At 42.6% G+C, this 17,197-nt stretch overlaps 1 protein-coding gene across 1 annotated transcript in view; it reads right to left on the bottom strand.

The window, feature by feature from the left end:
* CDH17 (cadherin 17) overlaps nucleotides 1-17,197 on the bottom strand; it is a 68,714-nt gene that overhangs the window by 35,256 nt on the left and 16,261 nt on the right. The window contains exons 3-9 of the mRNA XM_040261070.1: nucleotides 14,842-14,976; nucleotides 13,809-13,947; nucleotides 10,610-10,768; nucleotides 10,303-10,502; nucleotides 4,687-4,818; nucleotides 4,214-4,364; nucleotides 161-376 (exon numbers count right to left, since the gene is read on the bottom strand). Coding sequence (XP_040117004.1) covers nucleotides 161-376; nucleotides 4,214-4,364; nucleotides 4,687-4,818; nucleotides 10,303-10,502; nucleotides 10,610-10,768; nucleotides 13,809-13,947; nucleotides 14,842-14,976 — 1,132 coding nt within the window. The remainder of the gene's footprint in view (nucleotides 1-160; nucleotides 377-4,213; nucleotides 4,365-4,686; nucleotides 4,819-10,302; nucleotides 10,503-10,609; nucleotides 10,769-13,808; nucleotides 13,948-14,841; nucleotides 14,977-17,197) is intronic.

Here is a 17,197-nt window from a genome sequence, read left to right as displayed (position 1 = left end):
TCTGGCCATTACCATGCTGGCTTCTGGGCTTGTTTTACGTGGGAAGCAAGACCTTTTTCAATGGCAGCCTCTGTAACACAGCCAGGCATTAGAGCAGCCTAGCAATCACAGCTGGAAAGAAAACAAGTGTTTCACTCGACACTGTGAAAGTGATACTAACCTTTGTCAGACACCTCTATGCTCAGGTTGTACTGCGGAGTGTCCCGCTTATGCAACGACTGCACCACTAACTGGAGTGTTCCAGAATATTCTTGGACCAGGAAGAGTCCATCTTGAGGAACTTTGGGAGTTTGATCCACAATTCTGTATTCTAAAACACTGTTGAGAGTGTTTTCTTCATCCATGTCATGAGCAATAAGAGTTCCAATACTGCTCCCTATAGGGAAAGAAAGAAGGAAACCCGTCCATTATTCTTTTTAGCCTATTAAAAAATGGCTTCCGTGGAGAATCGGGTTCCTAGAAGGCACTGGAAGTAACTGTGAGAAGCAGAATAAAGTTCTTAGATTGATGCTGGTGCTTCTAACCTTTTCAGCTGTACAGTGCATGGAGCAGTGTCTTAGCTGGCTGCATATGTGTGTGTTAGTCGCTAAGCAGCATTCGATTCTCTGCGACCCCATGGACTGCAGCCCGCAGTCCATGTCCATGGAGTTCTCCAGGCCAGAATACTGGAGTGGGTTTCTGTTCCCTTCTCCAGGGGATCTTCCCAACCCAGGGATGGAACCAGGGTCTCCTGCATGGCAGGCAGATTCTTTACTGTCTGAGCCACCAGGGAAGTCCATTTTTAGCTGGCTAGGGCTTGCCATAAAAAAAGAAAAAAGTGACTACACAATGGATGGCTTTAACAACAGCAATCTATTTTCTCAGTTTCTGGAGACTAGAGGTCTGAGAGCAAGGTGTGAGGAGGACTGATTTCTTCAGAGATCTCTGGCTAATAGACGGCCGTCTGCTGCATGTGTTTTCACGTGGTCTTCCCCCATTCTGTGTCTATTCAGATTTTCTCTTCTCAGAAGGACACCAGTCATATTGGGTTAAGACCCACGCTAATGACGTTGAAGACCCTGTCTCTAAATGATAATCCCCCCTGGAGGTGCCAGGGGCTAGGACTTCACCATATGAATTCGGGAGGACCCAAGTCAGGGTCTTGAACCATCCTGGATGTGGAGTGGGCCCTAAATCCAGAAGAGACGACAGAGACACTCATGGAGGAGGAGGCAATGTGAAGAAGAGGGCAGAGACTGCAGCAAGGCCACCACGAGCAGCCAACAAATGCCAGGAGGCACCAGGGGCCAGGATTCTCCCCTCATGGGCACCTTCATTACAGGCTTCTAGCCTCCAGAACTGTGTGCGAATACATTTCTGTTGTTTCAAGTCTCTGAGTCGGTGGTCATTTGTTATGGCCGCCCTCAGACACTAATGCACAAGGCAAATGGTAAAACTCAACAAGGACAAGCCAACTGTGCTGAATTCTAAGCAAGTTTCTGGAACAACAGCAGAGACTGACTCCACCCCCAAGATAAAGACAGCACAGGCCAAGAGCAGGCAGGCGTCCTCTCTGCCTCGCTGCAGTTTATGGACCTAAGTTTTATTTCTGTGAGTGTCTCAGTCCAGGGAGTTCTAGAAGTCTGGCCACAATGCAGTGCTCTACCCAGGTCTGTCTGGATGAGCTCTGATAGATGCTGGGTCATCTTGCTGCGTGAGATGGGAATTGTGTATTTCTCTGCGCACAGCCAGAATTCCACGTGAGGGCTAGAACTTGAATATGTATCCCCCTTGTGGAGTTTGGCTTTATCCCCTTGCCCTGTATTTTATCCCCTTGCTTTTGCATCTACTGATTCACAGGGAGATTTGGAGGGTTTCGTGAGGGGAGGAATGGAAGTACATATGTTATGCCTCTAAGGCGCTTGCCTTGGCAGACGTGTCTCCTGGCCAGGGAAGGAGAGGCATCAGAACGTGTGTCTAGCGTGGTAGCAGCTGCCATTTCTGCATCCTCACAAGCAACCAAGTCACCTTTGCAACCTGCATCTGCCCTTGTAAGAAAAGCATCTGCGTGCTGGAATGAAAGTGTATCTCACTAAATTCTGTGGTGGTTTGGTGTCTGAGGTCTTCCCTTGTGGCCCAGCTGGTAAAGAAGCCGCCTGCAATGAGGGAGACCTGAGTTTGATCCCTGGGTTGGAAAGATCCCCTGGAGAAGGGAAATGCCACCCACTCCAGTATTGTGGCCTGGAGAATTCTATCAGCTGTATAGTCCATGGGGTCGCAGAGTTGGACACTACTGAGAGATTTTCACTTTCACTTTGGTGTCTGAGCAGCCCTGCTCGGGACCCTTCCCCGGGCAAGTGGCAAGTGAGCGTAACACAGAGGACCCCGGTCTCCCCTCACTGCGGGGGAACCCTCCAGATGTCAGGGACACCAGGACTGTTTGGCATCAATGACAGGGAAACTCCAGTAGGGGGCGCCACTCAGTGGGAGCAGAGAACTTTATGAATGAGCCAGGAGTGAAAGAAGTGTCATGTCTCTGAGTGACAAAGGCTAGGAATAAGTGGCAGCCCAAACTGATTCAGATGTACGTACAGTATCTCTTGGGGGCACTGAGAAATACTTTGGGGAGGTGGCGCTTTAATGAGAGGATAAAGTTCTAGTGTGAATACAAAGGTGTTGGTGGCAAGTGGGATTTCAGAATTAAAGTTGGCACTGCTGAGACTTGGGGACATGAGTCTCACAAGTTTCTGGCCGATACAAAACACCAAACAGGAGAATATAAATATACTAAAGAATAATTTACTATTTTAGTGAGCCAGACAGTAAGGCCCCAAAAGGCAGGGGCATTTTTGGGGGGTACCCTTCTAGGCTATATATATTAGAATAGACTCATTCTGTGTTGATTTATAAGAATTCCTGGTCCATTAAGTCCACAACTCAAGACTGTGAAATATTGTTACAAAATAAATGATCAATTTTCAAGAGGCTGCACCCTTGAACAATTTGTTTTACCAGCAAGTACATCCTCACTAGTCTCAGAAAACAAGTGCTGTCCTCCTCCCTAGTAAGGCAGGCCACCACTATGATGGCCCCCAGCAATCACCCCACCCCTGATAGTGATGCCTTGGTGTAACTTCCTCCTTTTGAGTGTGAGCTGGGCCTAGTGACTCATTTCTAATGAATATGACAAAAGTTATGGGATGTCACTTCTGAGATTAGGTTATGAAAAGACTGACTTTCATCTTACTTACCATTTGTTTTAAACTCTCTCTCTCTTTCTGAATGTCCAGATCCCTAACTCAGAGAAACTGTGAGATAATAAATGTTTGTTGTTTTCAACTGCTAAATTTGGGGGCAGTTTGTTATGCATCATAGATGGACTGATACACTAAATACCCTTTTCACTTTAGAACCCTTCTCAGACACTCCCTGAACTGAAATACTGTACTTGTGTGAGTCCCCAAATGTTGGGCCCTGCACAAAAATACTTGAGGTATCATCTACACAGGTTTTCAAAGATCTTCTGCACAACCAATGAGCTCAGCAGTAAGGAGTAATAGATAAGAGGTGTCCCAAATCCAGTGAAGTCATAGAACTCCCAGAAATCAGTGTTCTGATAGTAGCTGTCTCTGCACAAAACTAAAGCTATCCTGGCATAGTACAAAGAAATGAAGCAGGTCAAGAACAGAAGGACAAAAACAGATAGAAACTGAACTTCATCTTTAAGGCCCATGAGCTTTTATCAGCTTCCTAGAGAGGGTCAATTGCAGGGTATCTGACATGGAGTGTGAATGTTTATTTAAATTATTTAGCAAATTTGATGGGATTACATCTGTCACTGACTTTTTTGGAAGGCAAATAGGAATCTATGGTGAAACTGTGCAGATGAGCTAACTTTACACATTTATACGGGATGCTGCTGCAAGTGGTTATGCTGCTCACGGCAGGTGTGGGGGTGTAGCCGTCAGCAGCAGCGACAGGAGTAGCAGTAATGGTAGCAGCAGTAACAGTGCTATGAGTAGGGGTGGTAGTTAGAAAACTCCGATTTTAGAACCCTTCCCAGACACTCACTGAACTGAAATACTGTACCTGTGTGAGTCCCCAAATGCATTCTACCTCTGTGCTGTGTTGGGCAGGGACAGCCGACCCCGTCATGTTTACCAGCCCACCATTTACCCAACAGGGAGCAGAAAGGGATTACAGAGTTAAAGAAGACAGACACACACTTTCTTACCTATTTTTTCATTCTCCTGGACCTCAAGTACAGTCACTGGAGATGGACACGTAGGTGGATTATCATTAATATCTTTCACTTGCACTTGAATTTTCAGTGGGATTGAGAGTGGTTTTCCCTGCTCATCCTTTGCAACCGCATAAAAAACATACTACAACAAGATCAGAGGTAAAACATGACTCCATCATCATACTCTTTAAAAGACAGAGAAAACAACTATTTCAAGACTATTTCATTTATCCCCTTATTTTCAATTCATTTAGAACTGGGAAATGAGAAAATATAAAATGGATCAAATTTGTGGGGTTATTTTCCATGTCTTTGAGAGCAATAAGGCACTGAGGTTCAGAACACAGTTCTGGGGGTTTGGCAGTGGTGGTGAGGGTGTTCAGTAAAATCCTTTCTGCTCTCAGATCTCCACGGGCGCAGGATCTCGTCTTGTCACCCGTGAACCTCCTCTTAGTTTTACTCACTGCATCCTTTTCTTCTCGGTCCAAGGGCTGAGTCACATAAATATCTCCTTCCTGGTCGATAGAAAATGGAAATCGTGGTGTGTTCTCCTTGTCCAGTAAGGAGTATAGAGCACCTGGATCATTCCACCGCACCTACAGGGCCCAGAGCAAAATGTGAGGGAAGACAGACCTGGACGGAGAGAATTGGAAAGGAAATAAACAATTTTCTAGCTCTCCGTTTGAAATTTCTGATGACCTTATTTGGATGTCTGTGGTTTCTTATAACTGCTAAATTACATTTTTCATTTTCAACCTAAAATAATCCCTCTCCCTTTTTTCCTTTTCACTGTTGCATTGCTCCAAACAAGCACATAGCGGTATTTCTCTTCCCTAAAGCAATTCTTTGTGAACCCTCTAAAGAGTCTATAGGTTGTTCATTTGGAAGCCTGGTTATGAAGACTTCCTGTCATGAAACACCAATTTAAGAAACAAGAAGCACTTAGTATCTGGCATTATGTGAGGACCAAGCCGTGATGAATGACAGGCTCCCAAAACTCCCCAGTAAAGATAGGAGACACTTTCAATTCTTCACCATGCTGTTATTTAAAACAAGTGATACATAAATAAAGATCATCTCTCCCATAAATATTTAATCTCATAGACTTTAGGGATAAGAATATTTGCCAACTCCCAGTGTTGTTTTGTAAATAACTTGGCAAAAAAAAAAAAATCAATAAACTCAATAGTAAGTCCTGTCTACTTGCTACAGACAGAGCCTAGCCTATAGGATAATCTACTTATTACTAATAACAACACTTATTGAAGGTTGTGCCCCATTCCAGACATAACACTAAACACTTTAAAGTATCTCATTAAATCTGCAAACAGTCCCATGAGGTAGAGACTATTGTTAGCCCCACCTTATAAATGGGGAAACTAGCACACAGAATGTTTAAATGACTTGCCTAAAGTCCTACACTTGGGTTTACACTTAGGTCCTACACTAAGTGTAGTGTAGAAATTTCTACACTCAACTATTTTCTCAAAGACAACTTGGGAAGGGTATCAAGGAGCCACCACTGTCCTTTTCTAGTTATTTAAGCTCCAGGCCAAAGATGATGTTCTTGGTTGTAAGCAAGCTCCCATTATGCCCTACAAATTCAGCCCAAGTTCTTCCATCTTGTCCCCCTCCACTTCTTCTTCCCCAGTTTGAAGACACACTGAGTACTTTTCCCAGGCCTGGCTATTGGCTGTGGCTCTTTATATTTTCTTTTCTTTGACAGTGCTATGAAAAAATAAGTATATGCAATTTTTTAACATTTATAAATCCTTATAAACTGAAGTTGAACAGTTTTATGAGGACCTACAAGATCTTTTAGAACTAACACCCGAAAAAGATGTCCTTTTCATTATAGGGGAATGGAATGCAAAAGTAGGAAGTTAAGAAACACCTGGAGTAACAGGCAAATTTGGCCTTGGAATGCGGAATGAGCAGGGCAGAGACTAATAGAGTTTTGCCAAGAAAATGCACTGCTCATAGCAAACACCCTCTTCCAACAACACAAGAGAAGACTCTACACATGGACATCACCAGATGGTCAACACCAAAAACAGATTGATTCTATTGTTTGCAGCCAAAGATGGAGAAGCTCTATACAGTCAACAAAAACAAGACCAGGAGCTGACTGTGGCTCAGATCATGAACTCCTTATTGCCAAATTCAGACTTAAATTGAAGAAAGTAAGGAAAACCACTAGACCATTCAGGTATGACCTCAATCAAATCCCTTATGATTATACAGTGGAAGTGAGAAATAGATTAAAGGGCCTAGATCTGATAGATAGAGTGCCTGATGAACTATGGAATGAGGTTCGTGACATTGTACAAGAGACAGGGATCAAGACCATCCCCATGGAAAAGAAATGCAAAAAAGCAAAATGGCTGTCTGGGGAGGCCTTACAAATAGCTGTGGAAAGAAGAGAGGTGAAAAGCAAAGGAGAAAAGGAAAGATATAATCATCTGAATGCAGAGTTCCAAAGAATAGCAAGAAGAGATGAGAAAGCCTTCTTCAGCGATCAATGCAAAGAAATAGAAGAAAACAACAGAATGGGAAAGACTAGAGATCTCTTCAAGAAAATTAGAGATACCAAGGGAACATTTCATGCAAAGATGGGCTTGATAAAGGACAGAAATGGTATGGACCTAACAGAAAGAGAAGATATTAAGAAGAGGTGGCAAGAATACACAGAAGAACTGTACAAAAAAGATTTTCACGACCAAGATAATCATGATGTTGTGATCACTAATCTAGAGCCAGACATCTTGGAATGTGAAGTCAAGTGGGCCTTAGAAAGCATCACTACGAACAAAGCTAGTGGAGGTGATGGAATTCCAGTTGAGCTGTTTCAAATCCTGAAAGATGATGCTGTGAAAGTGCTGCACTCAATATGCCAGCAAATTTGGAAAACTCAGCAGTGGCCACAGGACTGGAAAAGGTCAGTTTTCATTCCAATCCCAAAGAAAGGCAATGCCAAAGAATGCTCAAACTACCGCACAATTGCACTCATCTCACATGCTAGTAAAGTAATGCTCAAAATTCTCCAAGCCAGGCTTCAGCAATATGTGAACCGTGAACTCCCTGATGTTCAAGCTGGTTTTAGAAAAGGCAGAGGAACCAGAGATCAAATTGCCAACATCCGCTGGATCATGGAAAAAGCAAGAGAGTTCCAGAAAAACATCTATTTCTGCTTTATTGACTATGCCAAAGCCTTTGACTGTGTGGATCACAATAAACTGTGGAAAATTCTGAAAGAATGGGAATACCAGACCACCTGACCTGCCTCTTGAGAAATCTGTATGCAGGTCAGGAAGCAACAGTTAGAACTGGACATGGAACAACAGACTGGTTGCAAATAGGAAAAGGAGTACACCAAGGCTGTATATTGTCACCCTGCTTATTTAACTTCTATGCAGAGTACATCATGAGCAACGCTGGATTGGAAGAAGCACAAGCTGGAATCAAGATTGCCGGGAGAAATATCAATAACCTCAGATATGCAGATGACACCACCCTTATGGCAGAAAGTGAAGAGGAGCTAAAAAGCCTCTTGATGAAAGTGAAAGAGGAGAGTGAAAAAGTTGGCTTAAAGCTCAACATTCAGAAAACGAAGATCATGGCATCTGGTCCCATCACTTCATGGCAAATAGATGGGGAAACAGTGGAAACAGTGTCAGACTTTACTTTTTTGGGCTCCAAGATCACTGCAGATGGTGACTGCAGCCATGAAATTAAAAGACGCTTACTCCTTGGAAGAAAAGTTATGACCAACCTAGATAGTATATTCAAAAGCAGAGACATTACTTTGCCAACTAAGGTCCGTCTAGTCAAGGCTATGGTTTTTCCTGTGGTCATGTATGGATGTGAGAGTTGGACTGTGAAGAAGGCTGAGCGCTGAAGAATTGATGCCTTTGAACTGTGGTGTTGGAGAAGACTCTTGAGAGTCCCTTGGGCTGCAAGGAGATCCAACCAGTCCATTCTGAAGGAGATCAACCCTGGGATTTCTTTGGAAGGAATGATGCTAAAGCTGAAGCTCCAGTACTTTGGCCACTTCATGCGAAGAGTTGACTCATTGGAAAAGACTGATGCTGGGAGGGATTGGGGGCAGGAGGAGAAGGGGATGACGGAGGATGAGATGGCTGGATGGCATCACAGACTTGATGGACATGAGTCTGGGTGATGGTGATGGACAGGGAGGCCTGGTGTGCTGCGATTCATGGGGTAGCAAAGAGTCAGACTTGACTGAGCGACTGAACTGAACTGAACTGATAAATCCTTATGAAGGCAACCTGAATAATAAATAGGAAGACTTTCATAAAGGAACCAAATTGAAATTTTGGGGGAAATAAGTCCTGATATACTTTCTTATCTGGTAAGGCAGAATACTTCTTGCTTTCATTTTTTTCCTCTGAAGGTGAAATTCATTAATTCAACGTTCAATAAATGGGAAGCTGCTACATAACACAGGGAGCCCAGCCTGGCACTTTGTGAGGGCTGGGATTGGGGGGAGGGGGACGGCGGTGAGAGAGGGCTTCAGAGGGAAGGGATATACATACAGTTATGACTGATTCTCATTGCTGTATGGCAGAAAACAAACACAACATTGCAAAGCAATTATCCTCCAATTAAATAAATAAGTAAATTTGTAAAAGGAGGAGAAACATTTTTCATGTTAAAAAACTTCAATAAATAAAAATCTTAAGTTAGGTGATAGATACAGTGGGATGGCCATTCCAGGACCCCTTAACAACAGCAGTACCATATGAAAAAATAAAAAAATAGGAGTACTAGAGACTAGAACTGCCTCATAACGGTAATCCATTTTATCTACTTTCACAGATACCAATTAACTTCCGTCACACTCCAAAGAGCTGTCATTATCCCCATTTTATTGGTGAGAAGTTGCCTCAACTTCTCATAAACAATAAATGACTTGTTTATGCTTCCCTGGTGGCTCAGATGGTAAAGAGTCTGCCTGCAATGTGGGAGACCTGGGTTCAATCCCTGGGTTGGGAAGTTTCTCTGGAGAAGGAAATGGAGACCCACTCCAGTATCCTTGCCTAGAAAACCCCCTTGCCTAGAAAACCCCCTTCGGAGAGCCTGGTAGGCTATAGTCCATTGGGGAGCAAAGAGTAGGAAACGACTGAGTGACTTCACTTTCACTTTCTTTGTTTATGATCAGTTCTTGAGGTAACAGAGCAAGAACGTGGTTTTGCTTATCTGCTTCCAAATCCAGTGATCTTCCACTGACTCACAGCTTTTTGCGTCAAGAAATCTCCTGATTTCCCAGAAAAGATCAGATCTGGGTGGGCCCTGGAGTGGATTTCCAGGAATTAAAGCAGGAAGAGAAGGCTCAGAGTGAGACACAGGTAGGACCAGGGGAGGGTCTGAGGGAGAGGGGAGGTACCTACAGGGGATGGCTTTGGGAAGGGGGTGGGCTCCACAGGTAAAAGTTGTCTCCTCAGCTCTTACTCTTGGCCAGTCCTGTCTCTGCGCCTCAGCCTGTGCTGGGGCGCATCTTTCACCTCAAGATTTTCCCCAGCAGAATAAGAAGCAAGTTGCAGCCTCAAATTCAAATCATGCACATTCACCATATACAACTCAGCCATACCCTACGCTATAGACGAGAAAAAGAAAACAGTGCTATCTACTGAGAAAATGAAGGTGAGTATATGTGAGCTGGGCTTCCCTAGTAGCTCAGATGATAAAGAATCTGCATGCCATTCAGGAAACTTGGATTCGATCCCTGGGTCGGGAAGATAACCCCGCGGAAGGAAATGGCGACCTGTTCCACTACTCTTGCCTGGAGAATCCCATGGACAGAGGAGCCTGATGGGCTACAGTCCACAGGGTCACAAAGTCAGACACGACTGAAGTGACTTAGCGCCCAGGAATCTAAGTTGGTACAGTCCAGAGTTCACCCATGATGGCAAACTCCAGACACTTGGGGCCAGAGATTTTGTTTATTTAGTTTGCTTTATAATGATACTATGCAAAAACATCAGTGAAGACCACGAGGGTGGGCCCCTACAATATGAGTGTATTGATTGGGCAGGCTGTTAGCATTCCTTGGGCACTACCTGAGTGATTTTAAAGGGGTAAGGTTTAGTCGAGTTTTCTTCAATCTGCACAGGTTCTGGTGGTTTCCAAATATTCTCCTTCACCGTAATATCCACAGGTACGCTGTCACTAAATGAATGCTCAGTCAGGCCTCCCATGTCTGCCACTGAGACCACCAGCTTGTAGTGAGCATTCTTCAAAGGATCCAATTCCTCAGATCCTATGGGAGGTAGGAGAGAAGAGGAAAGGAAATGTCTCTGAAGATGATATGGATCTAGGTCTTTTGTATTGATTCAGAGAGTCCCATGAGGGCATCACCTAACTCACCTTGTGGAGTAAGTGAAATTCCTCCCGTTTGGTTGTTGATCTGAAAGTACATGACATTGTTGACCTTGGGAAGCTGCATGAGAATCTGATAAATAAGTTGGCCATTGAGTGTGGCTGGATCATCCAAGTCTGTAGCATTGACATACATAAAGGGCTTTCCTGTTTAACAAAATGTACCCAGAAAAAAAAAGATATTTAGATATTAAAAAAAGATATTAAACCAACAATAGACACATTTGCCTTCCAAGGGGCAGAAATAGAGTGAAGGAATGTGCCATAATTCATATTAGCGTGGAATAAATCTTTATTCTGCTACTTTTTCCTAAGATAAAGTTCCTTAAAGTATGGTCCAGGAATCTCTAGGGGTCTTTGAGACTGTTTTTAAGGTCATATATGTATAAAAGACCCATCCAAATCACAAGATAAATTGATCCATTTTAGCATAAAGGAGTACCCAAAAAAACACTGATACAGTTTCAGATTCCACATTGCAATCAACAATAAACCATCCCTTGCTGAATTTTGTCTAGTATCAAAGACTATTCACAGTTATCTGAAAACACTGTTACAATACTCCTTTTTTCAACTACATATCTGCCTAAGGACAGTTTTTCTTTAAATGTTTCAACCAAAACAGTATATGGCCACAAAATGAATGCAAAAACAGACATAAGAATCCAATTGTTCTCAACAAACCCAAACATTAAAGGATGTGCAAAGACTAAAACAATGCCATTTTCTTAATCATTCCTTCTATCTTTGAAAATACAGTTCTTTTAATTAAAATATGATACTTTAGATCAATTACTAAATAATTTTTCAATTTCTGTTTTAATTTCAAATATGATAAATATTGGTAGATATAACCAGTGATATAGTGGCGCCAACTTGTACAACCCAGTTGAATTTCCAGAAATTCTGTGAGTCAATTATTAACACCATTGGTAGTTTAAAACGGGTTATGGTAGGAGTACTTATATCACAGAAATTGACAAATACTACAAACCAGAGGTTTTTTCCTGCCCTCTAGATAGACAGCTATTAAAATTTGCCAGCATACCACTGGATATAAGCCATACATCCTTGAAAAAGTTCCTTGGAGCCTGTAATAGTTTTTAGGAGAATACAAGGGCCCTAAGACCAAAAAGTTTGAGACCCACTGGACTAGAAAATCTTACTGGTGAAGAATAAGACCTGCAAGATTATTACTTAGCACAGTTCAGCAGTGAACCTTTGGTATGCAACCTCAGGGACAGAGACACATGAAATTACTCCACATAACATAGTGAAAGGAATACTCTCCCTGAGTTATTGGAAGTGGGCATTGAAAAATGAGAGAGAACATTAAGTAACACAAAAGGAAGCTTGAGAGTGAGTCGATGGAAATGGCCAAGAGTCTTTCTGAGAACTCAAAGTCTAATATTCATGTTTATTTTATGCCCTGTTATGACAAGATGCTCCTTCATTTCTCTAAATCTTTAGTAAAGCCTACCACACGCACCGTGATTGCAGCCATGAAATTAAAAGAAGCTTGCTCCTTGGAGGAGAGTTATGACCAACCTAGAGAGCATATTCAAAAGCAGAGACATTACTTTGCCAACAAAGGTCCGTCTAGTCAAGGCTATGGTTTTTCCAGTGGTCATGTATGGATGTGAGAGTTTGACTGTGAAGAAGACTGAGCACCGAAGAACTGATGCTTTTGAACTGTGGTGTTGGAGAAGAATCTTGAGAGTCCCTTGGACTGCAAAGAGATCCAACCAGTCCATGCTAAAGAAGATCAGCCCTGGGTGTTCTTTGGAAGGAATGATGCTAAAGCTGAAACTCCAGTACTTTGGCCACCTGATGTGAAGAGTTGACTCATTGGAAAAGACTCTGATGCTGGGAGGGATTGGGGGCAGGAAGAGAAGGGGATGACAGAGGATAAGATGGCTGGATGGCATCACTGACTCAATGGACGTGAGTCTGAGTGAACTCCGGGAGTTGGTGATGGACAGGGAGGCCTGGCGTGCTGCGATTCATGGGGTCGAAAAGAGTCGGACACAACTGAGCGACTGAACTGAACTGAACCACACACACCTAGGCTTTGATGAGGGGATTTCCTGGAGGTGAAAGGTAAGAGAATTGTGAAAGGATGAGCCCTAGCTAGGAGTTGGAAGTAAGAGAAGAAAAAGAACTGGGAGCCAGCAGTGACCATGAGAATGTGGATTCCTGGGAGGGTGTGGGAAAGTAAGCTTACCCTTCCAGAGTGTTCTAGAGCTGTGTGTGTTAATTGCTCAGTCATGTCCTACTCTTGACAACAACATGGACTATAGCCACCAGGCTCCTCTGTCCATGGAATTCTCCAGGCAAGAATACTGGAGTGGGTTGCCATTCTCTTCTTCAGGGTATCTTCCCCACCCAGGGATTGAACCCAGGCCTCCCACATTGCAGGCAGAGTCTTTACCGTCTGAGCCACCAGGGAAGCCCCTCTAGAGCTGTAAGGTCTTCTAAAATCTCATCCTAAGATAGTGGTCCTTAACTGGGCGTGATTTTGCCCCCAAGAGATATTTGACAATGTCTGAAGACATCTAGGCTATCAAAGCTTGGAAGGGAAGTGTTGCTCCTGGCATCTGATGAGTAGATAGACTTCAGGGAAGCTGCTAACATCCTATCATGCACAGAACAGCAGCCCCTGACCAAAGAAAAGAAAAACAACAACACAAAAAGGAATTATAGAGCCTAAGATGTCAGTAGTGCCAAGGGTGAGAAATTGTACCCTAGAGCAATGGGGATAATAAAACAAATCCCAGAGGATTGCTGTGAAATTTAAATAAGATAAATAAAATTAAATAAGATAGTAAGCGCTTAATGGAGAAGGCAATGGCACCCCACTCCAGTACTCTTGCCTGGAAAGTCCCATGGACTGAGGAGCCTGGTAAGCTGCAGTCCATGGGATCACTAAGAGTCGGACATGACTGAGCGAGTTCACTTTCACTTTTCACTTTCCTGCATTGGAGAAGGAAATGGCAACCCACTCCAGTGTTCTTGCCTGGAGAATCCCAGGGACGGGGGAGCCTGGTGGGCTGCCGTCTATGGGGTCGCACAGAGTCGGACACGACTTAAGCGACTTAGCAGCAGCAGTTGCAATGAGTGATAGCTATAGCTGTTAACCACACAAATCTGCCATTCTGCCAAATATCTCCAGGCTCCTGCCTATTACCTGGGCGAGAACTCTGTCTTACTGAGCCTTCATAATGTTGCTGGAGAAACACAGGTCGGTTGTCGTTGATGTCTTTCACTTCAATGGTGACAGGGACCGGGCCCTCCACTGTATTGCCCTGAGCATCCAGGGCTGAGACCTGATGTTGACAGGAAAAGGAAAGCCTCTTGGTGAGTCTGAACCTCATATCATAAACCCAAAAGTCACTTGAGGGAAATTAGAGCCCAAAGAATCAATGGTCTGATAACTATAGGGGAGAAAGACACCCATAAAAGCCCAAATTGGGGGCTGCTAAAAATAGAGGCCCTATCAGTTAAGCCAAGCTAATCATGACTGTGTTTTCCAGCAGTGGGATATGCTGGACACTGGACATGCTCTTTTCTAAATAGCTAGAATCAGTGAAATAAGAACACTTTGACCCTCGAGGGTATGGAAATGTCACGAGCTGTTACAGAGGCACTTTAGTGGTCAATCAGCATATTTACCAACAGAAAGCTTTTGGCCTGCTCTTTACCCACAATTAGCTCTCTACCATTTCTGTGTATTCAGATACAAACCATGAAACCTAACGGGGAAAGAGAGGGAGGAGGTCTCTTTAGTCAGACTATGCTTTGGTCATCTGTTATTTCTGTTCTTGCAAGGCCCAAAGGTGCGCCATCTAGCATCGATGCTGCCTTCTTTGCGGAGCCAGAGCCCACCCAACAGCCAGAGCGAGATACCAGTGAAATATCAAAGAAGTGTTGAGCGGTTTTGATCCAGGTGCCTAAGTAGGGCCTTACTTGGATGAGTGATCCATCTGAGAGCCTTGGCAATAAAACTTGGGTTACCTGGTCAAAAAGCCTAAAAACGAGGATACCTTTATCAAATCACTCTCTAGTTGGTTTTAAAAAAAAATGTGGACAAACAAGATTGGCAAACACATCGTTAGGGTCAGGAGAGTGGAAACGGGGTTCTGTGCTGGGGAGGAGTATGCCAGTGGCATCTCGGATGCTCAGAGATTGGAGATGGTGTCCGTGGCCTGGGGTTGATTCACCTGGAGTCTGTGAACAGCTCTTGTTTCCCTGTCCAGGCTTTTGTTGTGATATAGAAGTCCATCAGGTTGTATCTGAAATATGCCATCTGTCTCCCCAGTTAGTTTGAAAGTCACAGCAGGAGGATTGGCCTTAAACTGGGAAAAAGTAAAAATTAGATTAAGTCATTAGGAAAAGCAATGTTGTAGAATTTGTTGTAAGTCACCAATTTCAGGTAACATTTTTATTTGCACAATCACCAAAATAAGAATTTCTAAGCTTTTAAAGGGATACATTCTAAAAGTCTGCTTTAATATTAACTAACATTCAAACTACATGTCTCTCAAGAAACAATAGCTGACATAATTTAATATATTTACAAAAATCAATTGATACTTTACATTATAGCTAGAGTTAGATGAGATTTTTCTGGGAATATCTGAGAGCTATGTTACTACTAGCTTCTAAGAAACATTAAGAACTGTAGTTTCATTGCTAGGATGAAAAAGATGGCATTTAGTACTTTCTAAAAACTGTGACAAAGATTAAGAGATATTTTAATGTTAGGGGAAACAACTTTAAAGTGGCTTTATTTGATAATATTCTGCATGAAAATCTCACTTTTTCAGAAATGAAGAAAATGTCAATGATCACTCATGGGATAGCTATAGTACTTTTAAGACCACAGAAGAGAAAATTCACGTAAAATAAAGCAGACAGAAAAGCCATTCAACCTCATTAACAATTTTAATATATTTTTCTATATTCACAAGTTAAAAATCAATAATAGCCAATGTTGTAAAAGCTCTTGTAAAGAATAGAAAGAGGCACATATATTATTAAGGAAAATATAACTTAGCATAATCCTTTTGGAAATAACTTGAGGCATAAAATGTTTATAGCCTTTAATAGCAAACATTGCTAAACAGAATTTATCTTAAGGAAATATTTTTTAAACAATAAGTGGCATGTGCTCCACAAAAAAAGAAGCCACCGCAATGGCAAGCCCACTCACGGCAATAAAGAGTTAGCCCCTGGCACCACAGCTGGAGAAAGCCCACATGCAGCAATGAAGACCCAGAGCAGCCATAAATAAGTAAAAATTTATTTTTAAAAAGAAACTGAATAAATGATGACTAAACTAACCCAAAGCAAGCAGAAGGAAATATAAAGTTGAAATTAATGAAATGGAAAATACAAAAGCAAAGGAGAAAATCAACAAAACCAAAAGTTGATTTTCTTTAAAAAAAAAAAAAAAAGATCAATACAATGAACAAATCTTCAACTGGACTTATCTCAACCAGTTCAATCTCTGGTTGAGGAACTAAGAACCTGCAAGTCACACATGGCACAACCAAAAAAAAAAAAAAGAGGGAACATCACTACCAAACTTACAGAGATTAAAAAATTTAAATAGAATACTATGAGCAATTGTTTTCTCACAAATCAGACAACCTAGGTGAAATGGATAACTTCTTAGACAAAAACTACCAAAATTGACTATGTCAAAGCCTTTGACTGTGTGGGTCACCACAAACTGTGGAAAATTCTTCAAGAGACGGGACTACCAGACCACCTGACCTGTCTCCTGAGAAATCTGTATGCAGGTCAAGAAGCAACAGTTAGAATTGGACACGGAACAACAGACTGGTTCCAAATTGGGAAAGGAGTCCGTCAAGGCTGTATATCGTCACCCTGCTTATTTAACTTCTGTGCAGAGTACATCATGAGAAATGCTGGACCGGATGAAGCACAAGCTGGAATCAAGATTGCTGGGAGAAAGATCAATGACCTCAGATATGCAGACGACACCACCCTTATGGCAGAAAGTGAAGGACTAAAGAGCCTCTTGATGAAAGTGAAAGAGGACAGTGAAAAAGCTGGCTTCAAGCTCAACATTCAGAAAACTAAAATCATGGCATCTGGTCCCATCACTTCATGGCAAATAGATGAGGAAACAGTGGAAACAGTGACAGACTTTATTTTGGGGGCTCCAAAATCACTGCAGATGGTGACTCCAACCATGACATTAAAAGACGCTTGCTGCTTGGAAGAAAAGCTATGACCAACCTAAACAGCATATTCAAAAGCAGAGACATTACTTTGCCAACAAAGTTCCATCTAGTCAAAGCTATGTTTTTTCCAGTAGTCATGTATAGACGTGAGAGTTGGACTATAAAGAAAGCTGAGTGCCGAAGAATTGATGCTTTTGAACTGTGGTGTTGGAGAAGACTCTTGAGAGTTCCTTGGACTGCAAGGAGATCCAACCAGTCCATCCTAAAGGAGATCAGTCCTGGGTGTTCATTGGAAGGACTGATGCTGAAGCTGAAACGCCAATACTTTGGCCACTAAGTGAGAAAAACCGACTCATTTGAAAAG

Source organism: Oryx dammah, unplaced genomic scaffold, assembly GCF_014754425.2.
Source record: "Oryx dammah isolate SB20612 unplaced genomic scaffold, SCBI_Odam_1.1 HiC_scaffold_19, whole genome shotgun sequence".
In the NCBI taxonomy this organism is placed as follows: domain Eukaryota; kingdom Metazoa; phylum Chordata; class Mammalia; order Artiodactyla; family Bovidae; genus Oryx; species Oryx dammah.
Note: the sequence above shows the minus strand (reverse complement) of the source record. Positions and strands in the feature narration are given on the sequence as shown.